This window comes from Anarrhichthys ocellatus, unplaced genomic scaffold (genome assembly GCF_004355925.1).
Source record: "Anarrhichthys ocellatus isolate YVR2014 unplaced genomic scaffold, GSC_Weel_1.0 scaffold29, whole genome shotgun sequence".
NCBI classification, from domain to species: domain Eukaryota; kingdom Metazoa; phylum Chordata; class Actinopteri; order Perciformes; family Anarhichadidae; genus Anarrhichthys; species Anarrhichthys ocellatus.
The window spans coordinates 5,144,030-5,165,567 of NW_022280059.1; the positions used below are offsets into that span (position 1 = coordinate 5,144,030).

At 43.7% G+C, this 21,538-nt stretch overlaps 1 protein-coding gene across 9 annotated transcripts in view; it reads left to right on the forward strand.

Annotated features, from left to right (window-relative positions):
* The window catches only part of robo2 (roundabout, axon guidance receptor, homolog 2 (Drosophila)), a 245,935-nt gene that overhangs the window by 184,537 nt on the left and 39,860 nt on the right, over positions 1–21,538 (forward strand). For 7 of the 9 annotated variants that reach the window (XM_031863437.1, XM_031863444.1, XM_031863442.1 and 4 more), the window contains exons 3-8: positions 5,049–5,206; positions 5,481–5,601; positions 5,900–6,038; positions 14,700–14,836; positions 16,028–16,039; positions 19,974–20,098. In XM_031863437.1, the coding sequence (XP_031719297.1) occupies positions 5,049–5,206; positions 5,481–5,601; positions 5,900–6,038; positions 14,700–14,836; positions 16,028–16,039; positions 19,974–20,098 (692 nt within the window). The remainder of the gene's footprint in view (positions 1–5,048; positions 5,207–5,480; positions 5,602–5,899; positions 6,039–14,699; positions 14,837–16,027; positions 16,040–19,973; positions 20,099–21,538) is intronic. The other 2 variants (XM_031863438.1, XM_031863446.1) reach the window with 1 other exon arrangement.

Consider the following 21,538-nt stretch of genomic DNA (forward strand, 5'->3'; position numbering starts at 1 on the left):
TGTGTGTGTGTGTGTGTGTGTGTGTGTGTGTGTGTGTGTGTGTGTGTGTGTGTGTGTGTGTGTGTGTGTGTGTGTGTGTGAGAGAATGTGTATGTATGTGTGTGTTGGTATTGTTGAAGGAAAGAGGTTCATTAAGAGTTAATTATATTGTTTCTAAGGAGCGACACCTCACATTTGTCCTGGATCGGCCAGAAGAATCGCCCACTGTGGTCTCACTGTCATTATTGTGCTGCCCAGGGGCTTGTTAGGTCAAATTAGAGGTGCTGCTTGACAAAAATGAGCTTTGAACGGGGCTGCTGCTTAAATAAGGACGTTTGTAAAGGCGTGTCTCCTCAATCAGAGGTGAAGGCACAATATGTGGTATGCGTTTGATGGAATGCACTCCATTCGTTTACAGTCAGCCCCCTTTATTCAGCACCTTTGTACTCCTCACCACCTCTCCAGTCTGACCTTGATCAGGCACCCTCTCCTCATCCCCTGTTGCGTTGTGTTATGCCTCGCCTCTTTTCTCTCAGCGTTCTCGCCAGAGCACACACGCTCTGTCTCTTTTCTTCCATCCAGGGCTCTATTAAAGATGCACATTTCATACGGTATCGCCACCTGCGATTTCCCCCCACTATGGTATCGCCGCCGACCATATGATTCTCTTTACCTTCACTCTTTTCCATATTTCCTGCATCTTATCTGTGAAAGTGACAGTGTTATTTACAATCCCTTGGCTCAGGATTTGCAGATAGGGAGAATGGTGGTGGAGATCATATCGGGCTTGGCCATGGTCTGTGGGGAATGATTAGGTGTGCATATATATGGCTTCATCTGCAAAAACCTCATCTGCAGTCTGTGCAGAGAAAGCCCTGACAAGCGCGTGAAAGCGAGCGGAGGGGGCAGGAAGCAACGTGTTGGACAACGCTGTGGGATCGGGGGGAAAAAAATGAACTGAGAAGATGGAAGAAAAAGAAAGACAGAGAATGACCTCTGATGGTGTTATGAGAGAATAAGACAGACAGAGAGAGATGGTGATGAGTTGTGCTAATGATGAGAGTCTCAGTTCTCAGAGGAGGTGCAGCCTTGGGCACTGCCAGCCAGCCATATTTGTGCAGCTGTTTCTCTGGTCTGACCTGCAACCCCTCAGTGGAGGAATATAGGGGATATGTGTGAAACTGCTGCTTGCCTGCCTGCTGAGGGGCTAATTTCTGCATCTGGATGGGGGGGCAAAGGTTAGCGCTGGCCGGTGGGAGGGCAAATGAGCGATTCAGACCCGGAGAAGCTCGCATCCAGACAAATGGGGCACATCTTTCACAGTTTAGTAATATATAGTGTGGCATTATCCTTCTCCTGCCTTCAGCGTCAACAGTAATACAAAACACCAATGACAGCACATAGAGTGGATTTGGTATGTTTTGTCAAGTGACATATATATTGTCTCTTTTCTCTAAGGGTGGAATTGAAAATGGCGGTATTGTAATAGCACTCTGCCGGATGAAGCGCAAAAAAAGCACTCGAACGAAATTATATTATAGCTCGGAGCAACCTCTCTACAGCTCTCCGAGGTTGTGTGTGTGTGTGTGTGTGTGTGTGCATGGTTTATTTTCTAATCAGAGTGTGGGTAGAAGGTGGTGGGCCTGGGTGCCGGGGTATGGCCCCGGGCTTCTAGCTGTTGTAATCTCTCTCTGTGTTTCTTAGCCCCTGACCCAGGAGTATATCTGTGAAAGCACGGAGGGTCTTTCACGGCAGTAAATAGGGAGGGAAATGTAATAACAACCACGCAAACATACACAAACATCCGCATTTGCAGTATTACAAAAAGATACCAAGCCCTGCAGCTTTTAAGAAACATTTCACAGTTTGTCGGGTTTCTGTATACGTTTTTTGTGGAGTGAATGTCTATCAAAGTGATGTGAATGTCAAAACAGAGGACATCAGTCTGTGGTGTTGTGGCATGAGCGCAACCTTTGTCAACCAAAGCTAGGTACACTCCTGTAGGTGAATGCATTTGTCAGCACTTATCTCAGTATGCAGGCTGGACGCTTCAGTCAAGGCTCCCCACTAATCTTGCAGACAAGCAGTGTCACCCTCCAGTGAGTAATATCTTGGGTGGGAGAAAAGGGTGCACTGTACAAAATATCTCTCCTCACCTGTCCTTTCCCTGCCACCTCTGTGCTATGATGCCGGGTGTTTGTCATGTATCTGCATCGGTAGGAGTTTTTTTTGTGTGTAGAGTCTATCTTAGGTCAGAAAACACACGCACACATACACAGGCGGACCTCCCTAATGGTTGCTGGCATCGGCCCCCCTGCCAATGTAGGACAACCTGGTTTACAAAGTAACTGTGGGTGTCTCCCTTTGTGTTTCTATTTTGGCAAAGACCTCCACTCTCAACCCCTTGGCTGTTTCACGGTTGCACATTGCAAGCTGACTCCCTTCCCCATAAGTTCAAGGTGTTGAAACAGTGCCAGCTGAAAGAGCTGCAAATTCACCATGCTTTGCCCCCTGCCTGATGCTCCTTCATTCATTCAGCCCACTCCTCTGATATTTGGGAAATAAATAAATAAATAAAGTACGAGAGGCAAAGGCAGATTAATATTATTCAGATATGGGTTCTTTTTAGCCCGCAGCCGGATTGACAGATGTAGCAATTGCCAACAGAGGGGTGTAAATGTAGAAATATATACATATTAATAAGCAAGTAAGCAAGACGGCAGAGTTTGGGGCCCGCTGAAACTCCATGGGAGGTGAGATGTTTTCAGTGGAAGAAGAGCTGAGTGTTTCAGGGGGATAGAAAGGCAATTACCTTACGTCTGTCGGATGATTCGGGTCTGAATGCCTACAGGGCCTCAGAGTTGGAGCCGGAGTTCACTTTCTGACAGCAAATATGCCAGACCCACTTAATGATACACACATATCAGATGTACCGCACATAGATTAACAGAGAAAACAGCCATGTTGTGATTCTAATATAAAAGCATTCACTTGCCTTATGATCCCGGACAAAGGGTAGTTCAGCCCACGGAGGTGCCTGCAGGCAACTAGAGATACATGCTCATACTGTAATGAAGCAAGGGGGAATGAATATTTAATGTGTGTGTGTGTGTGTGTGTGTTTATTTTAACCGTAGGAGGTTGCCCTTGATGACCTTGTGTTAGGATTAGATAGTGTACTAAAGTGTATTTGGGTTGGCCCCTCCCATCATTTACTTAGTAAATATATCTGTTCAGAGTGTTGTCTTGGTATTAGCAAGCCCCGAACCAACACAGGGCATAATCCTTTCACCAGTGGCGTGTCATCTGTTTGCTTGCTTGTAGCTGTTTGCAACCCAGTGTTTAATCCCAACAAGTGTGTGTGTGTGTGTGTGTGTGTGTGTGTGTGTGTGTGTGTGTGTGTGTGTGTGTGTGTGTGTGTGTGTATTGTATTGTATTTTATTTGCTGGATCGTGTGGCTAGCTCCCTTTTTTTTCTGTTTGCACATTTCGTGTATTTATTTAGATTGCCGGGTAGGGATGCATTTACTGTGACGTACTGTGCAGTTTCAGATCAGATTAGACTGCATGGCACACACGCCTTAATGATGCACCTAACGTGTTTTTCTTTTGTCACTGTTCCGTTTCAAAGGAAATTGATTCTGACAAAATCCCATGGGTGCTATCAGCAGTGCATGGAAAGGAGCAATTAAATCCAACTCCATCTTGGAAACAACAGGCTGTGTATGGTCCAAACCTGACGATGATTTTAAACTGCAGGACTCCTGTTTTTAATGCAAATACAGAGCCCACTGGTGGTGCCGGTTATGCCCAGGTCCGCCACGCTGGATCTGGCTAATTACCGTAGCTCTTATAGAACAGCCCTGCATTAGAGAGAGAAAACCTCTGCCTCTTCTGTATTCTCCCCTATTACCCCTGTGTAAAGGTTTCATTTGAATTCATGTCACACAAAAGTCCCACTCTGTACCCCAGTGCATCCCCTGGATAATTGGGTTGAAAGCATCCTCTCTTCCTCCGCCCTGCTTCCCCTTGGTCTAAATAAATAAATAAGAAGACAATGGCTGTGCGGCTTTCTGTAGAGAGAGGGTAAGGCAATTGAATGAAAGGATGAGAGAAGCCTGGAGCGCAGGGACCAGTTATCCGCTCATATAATCCTGGCCCTCCCCACCATTGTCCCCAATGCTACGTGGAATTTACATAAGGACCTGTGGTGCTGCCCTTAATTTAGCCCTCCTCAAGAATCTTCAACCCCCCCCCCCCCCCCAATACGCTCAGTCCTTTTATCCTTCAGAGGAATCATGTGTCCCTCGCTGGCGCATGGGTGGACACTGCTGAAGCTGAAATTCCTAAAGTGCTACTCCACAGATTAGATTTATTGTAGATCAAATGGAGAGAGATCTGTTTGAGTACACACAGCAGGAGAGAGCCAGAGCGACCCTGAGTTTGTCCCTCTTTACTACATTAGGTATTATGTTGTTTTCTCATTGGTATGGAAGTTGTATCCTGGTAGTTTAGTGTGTTTGTGTGTGACAGCAGCTCTCCTTGTTTGATAAAGAGCTGGTGTTGTGTGTTTTGCTGAACACTATGCTCAGTGAGAGGCTATCTCTGATGAAAAGGTCTACCTGAGGGGGGTGTTGGATACAAGGCCACAGTTGTTCATCGGACCACCCTCTGTCTTTTTGTTTTTGTGCATTAGCACGTATCTGATTTGTGTGTGTGTGTGTGTACAGGCTAGCAAAGTGAAGCAGTGTTGCACTCCTGTGAGCTCTCACATGTGAGTGACACCAGGCTTCAGGGCATTCTGTTTCTGTTTGTTCTGCTACCTCCACAGGGACCTCCATTAGCTCCAATTAGCTTTCACTTGTGCTTGCCTTGTCAGATGAAGCTGCACATCCCATTTAAATGACCACAATGAAAGCAGCATACATTCACGCTGTGTTGTGCACACAACTTAATACATATGAAGACAGTTTAAAAATGGTGGACTTTAACATTTCAGCATTTAAATTCAGTGTCATGCTACACAACCGCACTCCTCCTGAACCATTTTTATTTATTTTTTTCTCCTCAGTGCTGCGAGATGACTTCAGACAGAACCCGACAGACGTGGTGGTGGCAGCAGGCGAGCCAGCCATCCTTGAGTGTGTTCCTCCCAGAGGCCATCCTGAGCCCACCATCTACTGGAAGAAAGACAAAGTGCGAATTGACGACAAGGATGACAGGATCACCGTGAGTACTTTTACCATCTGTTTTAATACCTGGACTCAATTTGTTATTTTACTCTTAGTCCCTGGGCACTTAAGGTAAAAACAAAAAGCTCTTGGTTCTGGAATGGTCTGCCATTGAACACATTTGACAGTGTTTTGGTGTGTTGGAGGCAAGTAAAGGATCATTCCTTTGTTGCTTCAGTGCATAGGGGAGAGAATAATGGGAGTACATTTGAAGACAGTGGAAAAAAAACCTAAATGTTTTATATGTCTGTATTTACTTTTTTTTCCAATAGATTCGAGGAGGAAAGCTAATGATCTCCAACACAAGAAAGAGCGATGCTGCCATGTACATCTGTGTGGGTACCAACATGGTCGGAGAGAGGGACAGCGAGACGGCACAAGTCACAGTGTTTGGTGAGCTTTACTCCTCCAGTTCTCCGGAAACTTTTGTTTCTCCTCAATGATGTGACTTTCATATATGTCCTTGTATATTCTCAGTTACTGTATAGTTCATATTGCCCATATAATGATTGTAGAAGAGATCACAGATGATCACAAGGGTAATGATCAGAATGCCTGATGTAAACTGATTTTTACGAGTGAAAACAAAGTGAGTTGACAAATGCATGCACTTTATATTCACACACTGACATAAACCCACGGTATTACATTAAACAGTTATCTATTTCTATCCTCTGTGCCCATCCTGCAGAGCGACCAACCTTCCTCCGGAGGCCCATCAATCAGGTTGTCCTGGAGGAGGAGACGGTGGAGTTCCGCTGCCAAGTACAAGGAGACCCTCAGCCAAACGTACGCTGGAGGAAAGACGACATTGATGTTCCTCGTGGGAGGTATGTACATCTACAAGAATATTCTCAAGGAAATGCTTTATTTTAAGAGAGAAAGGTTTCTTAAAACAGTGTGTGTGTGTGTGTATGTGTGTGTGTGTGTGTGTGTGTGTGTGTGCAGCACTGATGTGACAGGCTGCACTTAATGCAAAGGAGCTGTGGAGGCACTGATGTCAGTCTGACTGACAAACTACTGATAAGTCACACTGCCAGCTCTCACCTGGCCTGGCTGCCAGGGGGCATTAAATAGCTCTATGAGGCTGCACACAACGCACGTTACACATTGAGGATAAAATTACTCTGCCCTTGGGTGCCCCAGAAGACAGCTCCCACAGCCAAGACAGGGGAAGACAGTGTCTCGTGTCAAGGCAGGGGTCTGCACGAAGACAAACAGATACTGAGCTAAACAATTACAACTGAGTGACAGCTAAGTGCGCAGGTAGGCTGAAAGGTAGACATCTAGAGGAGCAGAAAAAAATAATGGCACATTGCAAAGCAGACAGAGACAGATAGAATGACAGGAGATACAAAGAGCTGACGTGGCCCTCGAGTGTATGTGTACAGGTGCAGCTGTTCAGGTGAAATCTTGGCACAGAAGCCTGAGACACCTAGATCATCACTCCCTGCTGTACACATTTAACCCCATTCAGTCTCTATACCCTCGCTGACAGGACACATGCACTCACAGTTGCAAAAAATCAGAAACTGATGAAAGAAAGAGGAGTACAAGTCTGTAATTTACCGAGAGCACAGTTCCCAGCTACAGTCTGTCTCACTTCCTGTAAAAAGCCGCTGATGATACACTGTAGTGATACTCTTCTTTCCTGGTCCCGTGCGTTGGCCTGTTGCTCCACCGTGAGTCACTGGACTCAAAGTCAATAGCGGTGTCGTTGTCAGGAGTGGACTTCAAAGATACCAGCCTTCTGTCCCCAGCCAACGAGCCAGTCACGCACTGCTTGGATCACCTCATAAAACATACACTCAGTGGACCTGACATCACTCGAGGCTAGCTGCAGAGCTGAGCGTGGGCGGGTTGTTTGTGTCTGATAAGGATTTGGTTCACTGGGCAATTCAACACGAGCACTGTGCCAAGGCAAACACATAGAAGTATTTCACTCATGTCTCTAAGAGGGAGTTGGCTCTGGAAACGAGCTCATTTTGTACACTAATTAACAGATCTGTAACGGAGTAGGATGAGTGTCATGTGCCTAACTGTCGCTTCCCTTTGAAGTTTGTCCTTATTTGGATATGGAAAAATAACTGAAAACGGGAAAAAGCAACGCTGCCGAAATTAATAAGCGATAAATATCAAAATGTTTCTAATTACAATGTGAGGTCTTTTGTTTTCCTCGCTACGTTTAATTCTCCAGTTTTGCTTTGATGCAGAAAGCGAGCATGAAGACTGCGACTAATTCTGACATTTTCTGCTGCCTTTGTGGCTTGCCAAAAAGAAAACTCATATTAAGTTAAGTGACAAACTTGTTCCTGCTTTCTCCACTGCTTATCCTCAATTAATAAACATCAAACAGGGCTTCTCTCTGACTGACAGAGGAATTGTTTCAAATCCCACGCAAGAATAGTTTCCAGTTTGATAACTGGCAAGTGCTCAGAAGAAGAAGAAATAAAACAGCTACTGTAGCACACGGCCATTGTGCCATTACACTGTGGGCGTCTGTAGCTGTATCAGCAGCGGTCTTCGCCGTAGGGATAAAAGACGACTAAAGATCAAGCTCTCCAATGTGCAAAGGGAAGAGCGGGTCTCTGTTTGCATTTCATCCGAAAAGGTCACACTGTCCTTATTATTATGGTAAGCTGTAAAAAGAGATATTTAGTTAGACCGCTCCCTCTTAACCATCAAACTGTTTTAACTTGTCTTTGCTGGTCTTCGCTGGTCCCTTTACACAGGTTGTGTACTGGGAAGAGAAATGGAGCCTCAGCTGAGTAAACAGGTCTTTAATATGCTCAGTGGCTCCAGCAGCCTCCAAGGCAAACACATGCACACACTGGCACATAGACATAAAGCACACCAGGATGGCACCGGCTTCAGTCTCTGGGGATAGAGGACGAGATAGAGACAGCAAAAGAATAGTTTCAATTAGAGGACAAAGACAATAATGCTGTTATTTTTTTGTTTGTAAAAACTAGATTAAAATCACCTAACAAGTTTATCTACTCTAGGGCACTAGTCAACAGGCTTTTGTACTGCAGTGTAATAAAAAGTTCAATTAAATCGTTTTCTGTGTCTGTTATAATGCAAAATTCTGAGAAATGTCCCCGTCAAACCTTTTAATTGTCAGTCTGCCACATGTCAGAGTAAATAGCTAGAAATGTCAAGCAACAACAGGTGCATTATTACTACAGGTGCATTAATTATGAATGGGAATTTAGACATTTCAATCAACTCTTGACCTTAATCTAAGTGAGAAAATGTTTAAGCTAAGTTGTTTACGTGAGTTGCTTAAAGCTCTGTCATTCATGTCTCTGTTTGCACGCTTAATTGTAGCACAGCCCAATTAATGAGTGCTTAACCTTAAATCTTATTTCTTCCGTCTAATGCCAAATTACGGGATCTGGTTTTAAGAGACAAAGATATATTTTTTACATTGTTATTATTAAAAGCGTTATGAAAGGACTCTTTCTGAATTCCCATTATACATTTTCATTAAGACGGAGGTAGAGAGGAGTCTGTGAGGTGATGGTGTTAAATACATGAAGTCCACTACACATAGAATTAGAAATAGGAAGGTAGACTAGCCAAGACAGAATAATTACCTGCAGCTGAAATTAGATCAGCCCATTTGTTGAGATTGCGGTATCGTACTCTAATGGCTTTTCTTTTTTTTCCCCTCATTATCTGGGCCCCCAAATAGGACTATATTTTGCCATTAGATCTGAAAATAAAAAAAATTCTACTTTTTCCATTGTCACACAGAATTTAAACTGTGTGCTGAGCTAATGGATATTTAAAATACAAGGTGTCTCTGAGGAGGGGACTTAAATTATTAGAGGACCAATAACTAAAAACAATAGTTAATTGGGGATTTCAGTTTTACCTTGGTAGAACAAACAAAAAAGCATACATGCACTGGGGGCAGGTTTAAAATCACTGACCAGCTCATGCAATATTAAAATCACACAACCTCCCCTGGAGAAATTAATTTGGGTTGAATGCACCGATATACATAAGATTAGATTTAGATGGTAGAGTAGTGTGTCTTCCCAGGGGAAAATCTTTGGCATGTGTCGTCAAGCAGCTGGATTGTAGCATGTGACTGAAAACCCTATGAGAGCTCTGATAGAGCTGTAACTCATCTAGTGCATGGACTACAATGTCCGTGCATGATGTGGCTACATTTACATCACCTATGTTATGCGTAAACAGGCCAATTCCTTATTTGTAAGATTGTCAAAACATCAGTATCATATTAATCCCAGTCTGTCAAGCTTCTCTGCCGAATCTTGGGGAAAGCACACCATAGCTGCTACCATATGACAGAGCCAGGAGAGGAGCACTAGAGAGCTCTCTGTCTCCAAATAGAAGAGTTTTTGACATAGTCTATGAATCCCAGTGAAAGGACTCGGGCACTGTGTGTTATCTCCCACTGGCTACAGGCTCAGTGTGTGGCCCACATTCACCCCCCCTTTGGTTTCCCTCTCCCTCCTTATTTGCTCTGGACCCCTGTATCCTCTCCTGCGCCTTATCAGAGCCCCTTTGGTCTTGCAGTCCATCTTTATTCAGGCCCCCCTGCCTCATTGACCTCCACAGCGCAGCCCCTGCAACATTCAGCAGAAAAGCCTTTCTTTCTGACTCAATCCCTTTGTGGCGTGCGCGTGTGTGTGCGAGTGAGTGAGTGAGTGTGAGGGTGTACGACAGAGGTATGTGTGGGTCATTCTATTAGAAAGAGCTGTTAAAGCTAGTGTGACAGGAGCGCCTGCGTTATGCTGACCATCCAGTTTCAGTGATTTCTCACCTCCGCTGCTCAGCAGAATGAAAAGACGGCAGGCTATGATTCCTGTCTCCATTACTTCCCCTGATATATAAGTGGATACATCTGGTATTTATGAGCGCGGGCGTAAGGGGGCTGTGGCGAGTGGAATGGCAGTAGGATGATCGGCGGTATATCTTATCTTTATGCTGTGTTGCCACGAATTGTGTCAACAACAAAGTAATCTTATAATAATCGTAATATAATATTTATAATAGAGAAGGAAGAAATGTTGGTTTTGCATTAATTAGGAAGATGCACAGCCGATCATTCATTATGTATCAGTGCTTTTCATCTTCGTGGAACGGCAGAAAAAACACAGTCTCCACTGCTAAGAAAGTACAAATGACTACTTCAGCATATACATCTGACTTTCTTAGTGCTTTTAGTGCTTGGGCATCCTTTGTTCTTCACAAGGAGAGAGAGTGAGAGTGGCTTCCAGGCATCGGCCAGTGAGCTGCACTTTTTCTGTTTCTTTGTCTATCTGCAACATTTTCCAGTATAACCAATGTGTCTGCTCCAAACCACTTTGATAACTGCACTGCTGCAAATTTCTTCTGTGGCACTGGAGAGAAGTCAGTTTTTAAAGGCAAATTTAGGATCAATTTGCATCCCACAATCCCCCTCGCCTAACCACAAGGGAGATCTGATCTTTGATTAATGTAGGATAAAGTGATGAATGTTAGTCAGACAGATTGGAAGGCCCTGACCCTGCTAAGATGTGAGAGATGCCAAAAAGGAGTGGAGCTCTGGCTAATGGCCTTACAGAAGGAAGATGAGAAGTGATAGCGGTTAATTGATTCCCTCTCATGGGTGACAAGGCCTGGACAGGTAGACTCCAGCTCTTTTGATCAGGATGTGGTAAAGTAGCAGTAAGATGGCGTGAAAGTGGATCAAACTGTCAGAATGAAATGGAGCGGAGAAGGGGACTTTGTGTCAGAGCAGCCAGGCCACAGACTTGGCTGGAATTGGTCCCCTGCTGTATCCTGAGTCTGATTCATGTGCTCCGAGTTGGCACACAACCCTTCTGCTTACTGCCGGCCCCATTCATGTACACACAGAGGCGAGGCAGATAAGATCCCCTCAAGTTGAGTCATTTTGCGGCTAACTGTACGTGCGCATTCAGTCGTCCACACAACCAAGAGATACGGTTCTCTTAATGTGGGTGAATTGGCACAAGTCGGAAGGTGGAACACAGGTGAGTGTGTTCCTGACGGGCGCTTTCAAGGCAAATCCTCTGAAGATGATCTGAAGGGATTTTTGAGATGTAATGCTTTTAAAGTTTGTCCAGTAAAGTTGTCATCTCTGCACAGCCTTCTCCATGCAGCAAACACATCACGCTGACAACCCAGAAAAAATTCTGCTTTGTCTTGGCATTTGCTTACATTCCCATCACTCCTCATCTCCCTGCATGAGTGAATGACTCTGCACATGTGTGGATATGTGTTGGGTGATTGTATACTTTGTTCTTTGTGTGTGTGTGTGTGTGTGTGTGTGTGTGTGTGTGTGTGTGTGTGTGTGTGTATACAGCGAGCCATTTTTTTCTAGTTGAAAAGGAGGGAGAGTGAACTTGGCTCTCCTATCCTTTCCACAGCCCTTGTACATGTGCAATTACATTCCTCTTCTAATAGAGAACAGAGCTCTACCCCAATTCAGTCTCAATAAAGAGCTACTGTTCCCTTTCTGTGTGTACTCACATGTGTGTGTGGCCACAACTACCTCTTATCCCTGAGTATTCCCACTCATCTTGTCATCTCGGCTGATTCCATATAGGAAGTTGATTACAGATTGATTGGGCTCATGTTTCCCCACTAATAAGTCATGGGCCAGCCAGAGGTTCTGTTTTGAGAGATTGATGGAGACGGGACCAAGAACAATAAGCATGTTGTCCAGTTTGTGCGCATATGTGGGCCATCCGCACGGCAAGGGCTCGGCCGTGCAGATGTCAGGCTGTAGGAGGAACCTGTATGAACAGGTGAACAGTTTGTGTTTCTATGTTTTGTCACGAGATCTGTAGTTCTCGAGCATGTTCTCTCCTCTGGGTTGTTGTATTGATTTGTGATGACCCATTCAGCGACTTTTAAGTAAGTTTGCTGCTAGTTAGCTAGCATTTGCTCCTTTAGCTTTGTTCCATATAGTTTGAAAGAAAATGTAGCTCAAGAGCTCTGTACTCTGACAAGCTAGCATCCTTTTTAGCCGTGGTGGTAGCATGGCTTTTTGGGTGGCAATGTCACTTTGTCATTCAGTCAGTCCACACTTTTCATCTAGTGTAAACATCAGGTTAAAAATGTGTCCAGAATGTATCCAATAATTTGCTTTATGACTTAATACTTCCAAAACTGATGCTTCCCATCAGCCTCAACTGAAATTGCTAATTAGCTAATGTTAACATGCTAACACGCTAAACTAACACGGTGAATATGGCAAACCTTGAAGCCTACCCCCTTAACATCCACATGTTAGCGTTGACATTGTGAGCCTGCTGTTGTTTGTCGGCACAGAGCTGGTTAGGTTTGGTTATTTGAGAATGCTGGGAATAAAATGAGCCTGTTCACTTGCTGTCATCATGGTTTTTCGGGAGTCATGGTGTCTTCACTAAGCCCTAATTTGTCCCTGCCACTCTTTTGCATATTTCTACCTCCTCCTTTCAAGTCAGTAGTTCATCTTGAGCTACCCATTCGAACCCGGAGGCAGGGTAAGGGAGCACGCTCTTTCCCTTGTTTGTTTTTCATCTGACAACAGGCATGTCCCAAAAGGTGCTGTCTCATTCCTTTGGATGCCACTCACCCGGTTTCAACAATAAATGCTTTATTCATGTCCCCCACTATTACCTGAACTGTACATACCCTCTCTCTAGAACAAAGCATCCAGTCATGACTCAGTCAAATAATCATTATGGCTCTTTAAGTACCTGTGTGGATAGGAGGAACTGGCAGTCAGAATTGAGGAATGTGCTTCAATAAAGCTGCCTTTGAATGCTTGCTCAGGAAATGTCATAACAGCAGGTGAAAAAAAGAAAGAAAAAAAAGACAGGACAGATTAGTCTTGCAGCTGCCAGCAGCCATCAGTACACCTGATGGTCGAGCAGAGGGGTCTTTCCCACTCGGAGGGAAATGGACCATAGCTCACTGTTACTCTGAAGTCATTTCAGAAAGTATCGCTGTAAAACAGTTTGTTGCCATATCTAATAGTCTCATGTATTATCCAGAGTAAACGGTTGTCCACCTTCATGTGTACAAGCCTCACAGTCTAAAGTATAAATCAAATCTTTTTTCAACTATTCCTCTGAAGAGACCAAAAACAAAAATGAATTTATCCTTCTAACAAGTATCATCTGTGTAGCCAAAGCCTGATATAACATATTATTCTGTGCCATAGAGCTCTGTTGTCATCTAAAAGCTATTAAAAACACATAAAAGAGTCATACTGTGTGGAATATTTCTTCATTACGATGAACATGGCCAGCGCAGTTTGTTCTGAAACAGCTCTGTGACTGCATTTTCAATCTCTGAAGGGTTAGCTCCATGTTGGGCAGACATCACTGCTCTTGGTTCTTTTATGTGTTTTTAATAGTTGTTGGACTACAAGTTTAGAGTTTCATGGCACAGAGGCGTACGCTATAACAAAAGGATAATATAATATCGGGCTTATCCTTTAAAGACCCTATGTGGATTTAAAACATTCTGACTTTTGGGACTCCGAGCGGTAATAAAAAAAAAAGATACGGCAGCAGACTGCAGAGCATGGATTTAAAGGCTACACAGACTGCAACAACTCAACCCTAAGGTTTTAAATGTTCTAGAAACTAATAATATGAAATGTTCTATCATCATATTGAAATTCTATGCAGGGCTTTTAAAGGGGCAAACATAGTGTCACGTTCGAGTGGCCTTTTATCTGTTCATCTCAACCCTGTTCTCATTGTCTGTGAGTGACAGACGGTGGACAGCAGAAGCTTGTCTTGCTGACAGACCACCATCACACAGCCACACCAACCACGTCAGCACACTACTTACACACTTGCCAGGCCAGCACCCCCTTCAATTACAGACTCAGACAACAAACCAGAGCAGCATCATCCCCCTGTCAACTGACATTTAATTCATACAGGTCAAGGCACACATACAAGCATCTGCAAACAAGCCTAAACACAAACATTAGATTGCTGCAGTGGAATTGAAATTGTGGCCAACTATAGTGGCTGTATTGATTCAGTCAGTTGCTTTACAATGAGAAGATGGGGACGCACAACAGCACAGTATGCACTCACACACACACACAAAGCTCCGAATACGGTTTTTCTATATATATATATATATATATAGATAGATAGATAGAGACACACACACACACACACACACACAGCGAGAGAGATACTTCTCATGAATATTGAAAGAGTTTTGAGGGTTTCAACTGAACGCACATCTCTCTGTGTACTGTATGTCATTGTTGAATAATTGACACCCCCCCCCTTGCAATCTCTTTTTGTCAGAATGAACAGTTGCGTTTCTGTGTTCCTCTCCAAGAGGAAATATACTTTTTCCACAGCTACAGCTGGGTGAAAAACTGAAACACGTCTTATTTGTCACGCTGTCAATGTTTTATCTAAATCGACAGTATTTGCGTTCGATGCTGAGCAGGCAACTTTGATTTCATGATGCTGCGTCTTTGTTGACAGGTACGAGATCAAGTATGACAAGGACGACTATGTGCTGAGAGTGAAGAAGGCTTCCATTAACGACGAGGGCGCGTTCACCTGTGTGGCAGAAAACCGCGTGGGCAAGCTGGAGGCCTCCGCCACTCTCACTGTCAGAGGTAAGAAACACCTTTGTTCTTTGTGATTTTTTTCACATTAGCTAGCATGTGACAACACTTAGAGAAGCCATGGGCCGCTGAAGTTATCGTGCTTGTGCACCAATATGAGGTTTAGAATGGCAGTTCACTCCACAGGGTCCCCTTTACACAAATGGAAATCCAGAATGCTGACTCTCACAGTCGAGAAAGATGTAGACAGTCTATGAATGTGTTTAATTATTTACATTTCCAAGTGCAGCGTTGACACACTCTGCCACCCTCCCCCGTCGCAGTGGTCTGCTAGCCACGCCGTCCTCTGTGCTGTAGCCAGCCAGTCAGCAAAGCCATTTCACAGATTACTGGTGCACACCCACAGTCCCACACCTGGGGTTTGCAAGGTTAATAAAAACATTCTTACCATAATTCTCCTATTTTCACCACTGTTCTTCCCATTAAAGCCAAGTGTTTAAGGCCTCCGTGGAGAGTTTAAAAGTGGGACCAGAGGGAGATGAAACAAGGTCTGGGTTGGAAGATGGATTTGTGAAAGTAGCATCTTAGTGTTTTACTTGACACACATAGTAACACAGAAGAATCACTGGGAACTGCACCAACTCTTCTGGATAGAGAGCGGGGTTCCAGAAGCTCCAGTTTCTGAATAAAACCCACTTGCTGTCTTCACTTTGAAATCTCTTTTTGATCTCTCTCTCTCTCTCTTCCTCTTGCTGTCTTTTTTCTTCTCTGTCCATCCGCACTAGCGATAAACACACCCTCGCCTTGCTATTACAAACACACACCATCCGTAGAATTGTAGATTTCATTAATGCAGACAGCGAAGGTCCAGTATTTTGTTTGTCTCTGATGAGTGGAATTGGCTGCCCCCGCAGGTATTTAAATGCAATAAAAGATGTTTGAGCACCAGGGGGCGCTCAGATCAGACTGCCTTCAACATTCTGTGTCAGAGAAACCGAGGCTTTGAGCTTCTCAGTAAAACTGTCTAGTGGACAGTGGACAAAAGCTACTGGATCCTCTCTGCCATGCTTTCCCTATGCCAGAAATGTGTTGGCCCCAACACAACATGTCATTCATTCTGACTTTGATTTCTTTTTGTCTTATTTTATTATATGTTTCTTTTGTTCGTCTTTTCTTGTTTTGTGCGTCTGTGTCTTGATTTGATCCTTTTGTGTATCCACTCCTTCATTGTTGTGTCTCCAGCTCGCCCCGTCGGTAAGTACCATCCTTCTGATTTGATTCCATCCTGCATGCCCTCTCCATACACATTAACGCATTAGACTGCTTGGCAATCAATTAACCTTGCTTTACCATTACTGCATTTAACTAACACAGGTGTCACATCGCATTGTGTACCCTTAGAATTATTGTTTGCAGATAGTTTTGTAGTCTGTGGAGATTTTACAGCTGGATTACTAAAGCACTAATGGCCTATTACACCAGGTCTGTTTGTTAATTGGATGTGATGCGTACCCAGCCTAATCAATGTAGCCAGCTACACTTATTCCTTTGCAGCAACTTGACAGAAAATAGAGTCAAAGCTCCAAGGGAACACTTTACTTTAATATGGATTCTATGTTTTCTGAGTATCCATATGTTTTGAACTTAATTCAATATATTTCTCAATCTATATCACCATCAACATGATGAAGCAACATTTTTTAGATAAAAAAAACATTATTTAGTATATCCTCGAGTGTTTAAAAAAAGCAATTGCACTTGATCTCGACAGGCAGCTGGATTTCAACAACACCCATACTACAGCGCAGACTTATCAAGTACATTAACTCAAAGTTTCCGCTACCAGTGTAGCACTAGACCGTGCCCTTTACAATGACCGAGTGGGCTGGCAGTCTGAAGTCTCAGACATTGTCATCTCATATGGTCCAGGACGTGTTTAACTTGCAATTCTTGAAGCCATCTGTGGATTTTTGGAACACAAAGCTGAGATCTGTTTGTTTTGGACGAGCTTCTCTCCTTCTGAGCCCCATGACACAGAGCTGGGGATCTCATGGTATTTCCCTTGTGGATTGGGGGATGGTCAAGGCAGAACCAAATATGATACACTTAAGATGTTGAATTGTTGGAGGAAGTGAGTGTAAATGGGCATCTGCAGAGAAAGGTGTGCTTTCTGAGAGTAGGAACAGGAGGAATGCAGGAACAAGAAACATGCGTCGGGACAAAGAAGTGAGAGGAAAAGAATGGCAGAAGTGTTTGTCGAGACAGGCTTGACTGGCGGGAAAAAAAAGACACTGCCGGCAGGACTGGTTGCCAAAACAGCAGTGGCGGTTCTGCGATTGTCAAACTGTCAGCTTTCAAGAGGATGGAGGAAATTACACATTCACTCTGCCTGTGGGAAGAGACAGTAATTGCCGTTGACTTCTGAATAAAATATGATTGAACGTGGGATTTTAAAGGAGGAAGAAATGCTTCTTAGTTTGTGTGCCTGGCTGTACTGAATAGATGTCTTTCTCTCTGTCCATTTCTTCTTTTCACCCTGAATGCTGTTTTAATGCGGAGCCCTCTCCAAACCAGGCAGATGCGGCTTGTCATGAATTAAATATGGGCGCCTGATCGTGTGTTTCCTCAGGAGGCGACAGGAAGGAGCCTCTCACGTGTCATTAAGGGTCTCTGAATCAAAAACAGGGCCAGTGCGAGTTAGCCCTGAGCTGTGAAACTGTCACACACTGACTTCCTCTTGATTTGTCTGAGTTTTTGATCTGTTCTTCTCAGTGGGCCTCCCTCTCCCTTTTAAGGTCCATCCCCCTTGCATTTCCCACAAGTATTTTATTTCTTTTCCAAAGTAATTTTAAATATAGAAAGGGAGATTTAAGGTATAGAATGACCCCAAGGTTCACCTCAAGCCACAAGGAAAAGCTAACAAGACAAAACTACAGCTTTGATGGATACGGTGGGTATTTTGTCCTGGTAGCAGATGTTCTAACAGTCAAGTACAGTGGGAAACATACTTAATTAGTGTATATCAGTGACCAAAGGATGATGCCAAGTTTTTGCTGATTCACAAACAGACTTCTGTTTTCTATTAAGTCTGGTGAAATCTAGCTATATCTGACTTGTTTTCTTCTTCTTTTTGACATCCAGTCAATTATTAACCTCAAAAGATTCACATAACTTAATTCTGTTTGACAGTATCATTGATATGGAGAGTAGTTTGGTAACCTCTTTTGTATAAATTCAGTTGATTGTGTGTGCATCAATAGTCTATGAGAATGGGAAAGAAGGAGATACCGACGGAGAGAGTGTGAGAAAGGACAAGGTCGGGCGCAGCAGTGATAGGGACCAGTCTGTAAGGTGTTAAACCATATTTTTTAGCGAGTAGTTAGTAATGCAGTGTGTGGGATGGAGCAGAGGAAGTGGAGGGAGGGAACCGAGTCCTTGCCAGAGCATGATTTAGGAGCTCTGTATCAGGCCCAGCATTGTGAGAGCCACAAGATATCCAAGCTGCAGAAGGCCAAATGGGAAGGCAGTAAATCTGTAGCCATCTGTACCATTCCCAACTGTGTGTATCTTTGACAAATACACACCCCCAAAACGGGATTACATTGAGAAACCAGCCAAATGGGAAGAGTTTGGCCTTACTGGAACCAGCTGGCTTGTCAGTGAAAAGACTTACAAAGAAATCAAAAGAAACAGAAATGGTGCAACATGTTGCGGTGCAACAATTCAGAATTTTCTTTTGTTATAACATTTTACAACAATCTGTGAAAATGGCCTATACTATCCTTTGTTTGGACTTACTCTGAGTCTTTAATTTGTTGACTTTCATTATCTCTGCAGAAACCATGATCCCTCCTGTAAGGAACGTGTCGTCGATGTTTTATCTTGGCAAACGTGGGACTAAAGCCCCTAGTGAATGAACAAGTAGAGGTCTTGGGTCATGCAGTAAATTACCTCGGGTCAAGTTCAAGTTTCAGAGATCTAGTTTTGCTGCTGAGATAATTGTGGTAATATTCTGCAGTTTATGATTAGCATATAGACACTGTGTGAGAAATGTGAGTCCAGGTAACTGGAAGTTAATAAACATAGACTGTGGACTAAGGATGACAAGTCTTCTTTGCTTCTATGCTGTCATCCAGATGCAGGACACTGAAGTTTTTGATTACTTTAGATAAAAACAGAAATCTTCTATCATTTTTTCTAATATTAACAATATGATCAATATTAAGATATCTGTTGTAATTAAGTAATAAAGTAGGAAAGAAAACATTAAATTCTGGTGTTACCCCAGCTATGCTCTCAGATTCACCAGCCTTTGCTTGTTAATTGTCCTGTGACGAGTCATGTCTTGAACATGTGGAAATGTGAGGGAGGGGTGATATGAAGTCCTGCCTCCCTGACCTACCATGCAGAGAATGGTCAGGGAGCACAGAGAGGCAAAAACTGCACCCCAAAAGAACTTTTGATCTCATCTCGAAACTCCTCTCTCTTTATTATTGAGCTGCGTCTGCCAAGTTGTCAGTCAGAAATATCTCACTCTGTTCAGACTGCGAGTGTGTGACAACTGGTCTGGCTCCTGATGGAGTCATGAATATTGACTGAGAAAGCTTCACACTAAGAATTCAAAGTCTGATAGCTTCTCGAGCCTCTTCTCCGTTTGATGGAGAGGTAAACACAGAAATAGTGTTTGTCTCTCACTCCCTGTTGATACAACTTTGATCAGAAGTACTGAGCCACTTCAGATCTTGACTTTTCTATGAGATGCATACTGATGCGGACTAAATCCCACATACGAAAGTCAGACATGATTAACCCATACATGTCTATAACTGTTCATAGTGTTGGATGTTTCCAGGGCATGGGTGTGCCTTTGTGTTGTCTCAGATCTAAGTGACTGAGGCGCCTCCCCGTGTGAATGCCAATGTGACTGTCATTCATTCAGCCTCAGCCTCACCTGGATGAATGGCCAACCTGGTGACCATGGCAATGATAGTCATGATAGTCATTGGTGTCCTTCCTCTGTTCAGAGCCATTAGAGAGTGAAAGATTGACAAACGCTGCATGGAAGCTCTGTACGGCACTCCCGTTTTTGCTTGAAATCCCCAAGCCCTAATAATCTCCAGCCCTTATGTTTGGCCTCACTGTGTGCCGCTGCTCTACTAACACTGGTGTGTCTGCCCTTTGACTTCAGCTGCTCCCCAGTTTGTCATCCGCCCAAGGGACCAAATAGTGGCTCAAGGCCGCACTGCCACCTTCCCGTGTGAAACCAAAGGAAACCCTCAGCCTGCTGTCTTCTGGCAGAAGGAGGGAAGTCAGGTAAGAGCGAAGAATCTCACACAAACCAGTTTGTTGAAAACATATTTTTTCATAACTTTTTCACATTGTTTCATACATGTGGAAATATATTGCAATCTTAGTCGGCAGCATTCGTTATCTACTCTGTGTCTTGTGGATTGCTGAGTACTTATGAGTCTCCTGAATACACACACACACTAACACACACACTCCTGCAAACTACACTATCTGACATCAGTATCTTTACTACAGACACAGATACACCTTTGTTCTCAGAAGCCGCCAAATGACAGCGTGCCTGGCAAAGTGCTAATCGCTTTCCTGTGACCCTGCACTGATAAGAACGATCCTATACCTCATTCAAGCAGATACCCCATTCAAATACCTGGGTGTCCTCACAGCGCTCAACAACAGTTCCAATTAGGAGCCTGTTGGGGCTTGTAGATGAGCCAGAGATATGATTCAGCTCTGGCTAAGGTTCAAACACACACACACACACACAGCCTGCAGGCCAACAATTACAGCAAAGTTCTTTTAAAAGAGTGAACAGAAGTGAGACACATGCTTACATGTCCTCACAAACGTTTGATGTAATGCTCACCCACTTTACCCCTTACCAATGTGTGACCTAAAGCTTATGACTCAGTAACGCTAAGTCATGTTGTGAACTTGTTGAGATAGATCAGATTTATCTCCGGCGTGTGTCTCACATTGTCATTATAGATGAGCCTTTTCAAATGAATGTACTACAAACACTTTTGTACAAGCAGTTGCACGCCCTCCACATCTCTGCACTTGTCTTTGTGTTTATGGAGGCTTTCTGTACCCCACCCACACTGACGTATAAAAGGTGAAAAAGGTATTTGTTTAGAGAACAAATTAAAGCTAATTCAGTTCAGTAATTAAATGGCAGAAAGGCCTTATTCCTCACGCTTGAGGATAATGGAGTGTACATCTCTCATCTCCTGGAGATGCGTAGAGCCCAATTAAAAGAAAAACAAATCCAACGTAATCTGTTGCATTAAAGTGATTAGGTGTAATTAAATCCAGTTAATGTATTTGCAGATCATAAGTACAAAAAAAGAGAGCTGGGATAAAGTGGCTGCATAGCTAATAATGAATGAAGTAGAGGTGATCATTTATTAGTGTCATCAGTCCTCTAATCTTGGCTATTTACGCTGAGATATGTGGGATTGATACCCCCTTCCTCTTTAGCTGTTCCAAAGATACATTGTCAGCATAGGCTTTGTGGGTGAACGAGCAGCTCAAAGCTGCTGTGGAATTGAAGCAGAAAGGAAAGCAGTCGTGAAGCCAACAAGAGCAAAACTTGCCTCCATAACACAGTGGAGGCTTTGGCTTGGCAGAAGAATAAGTATGAAACCAAGTCATCAAACTGTATACATGTTGGGTAGTTTGTGTGTGTGTGTGTGTGTGTGTGTGTGTGTGTGTGTGTGTGTGTGT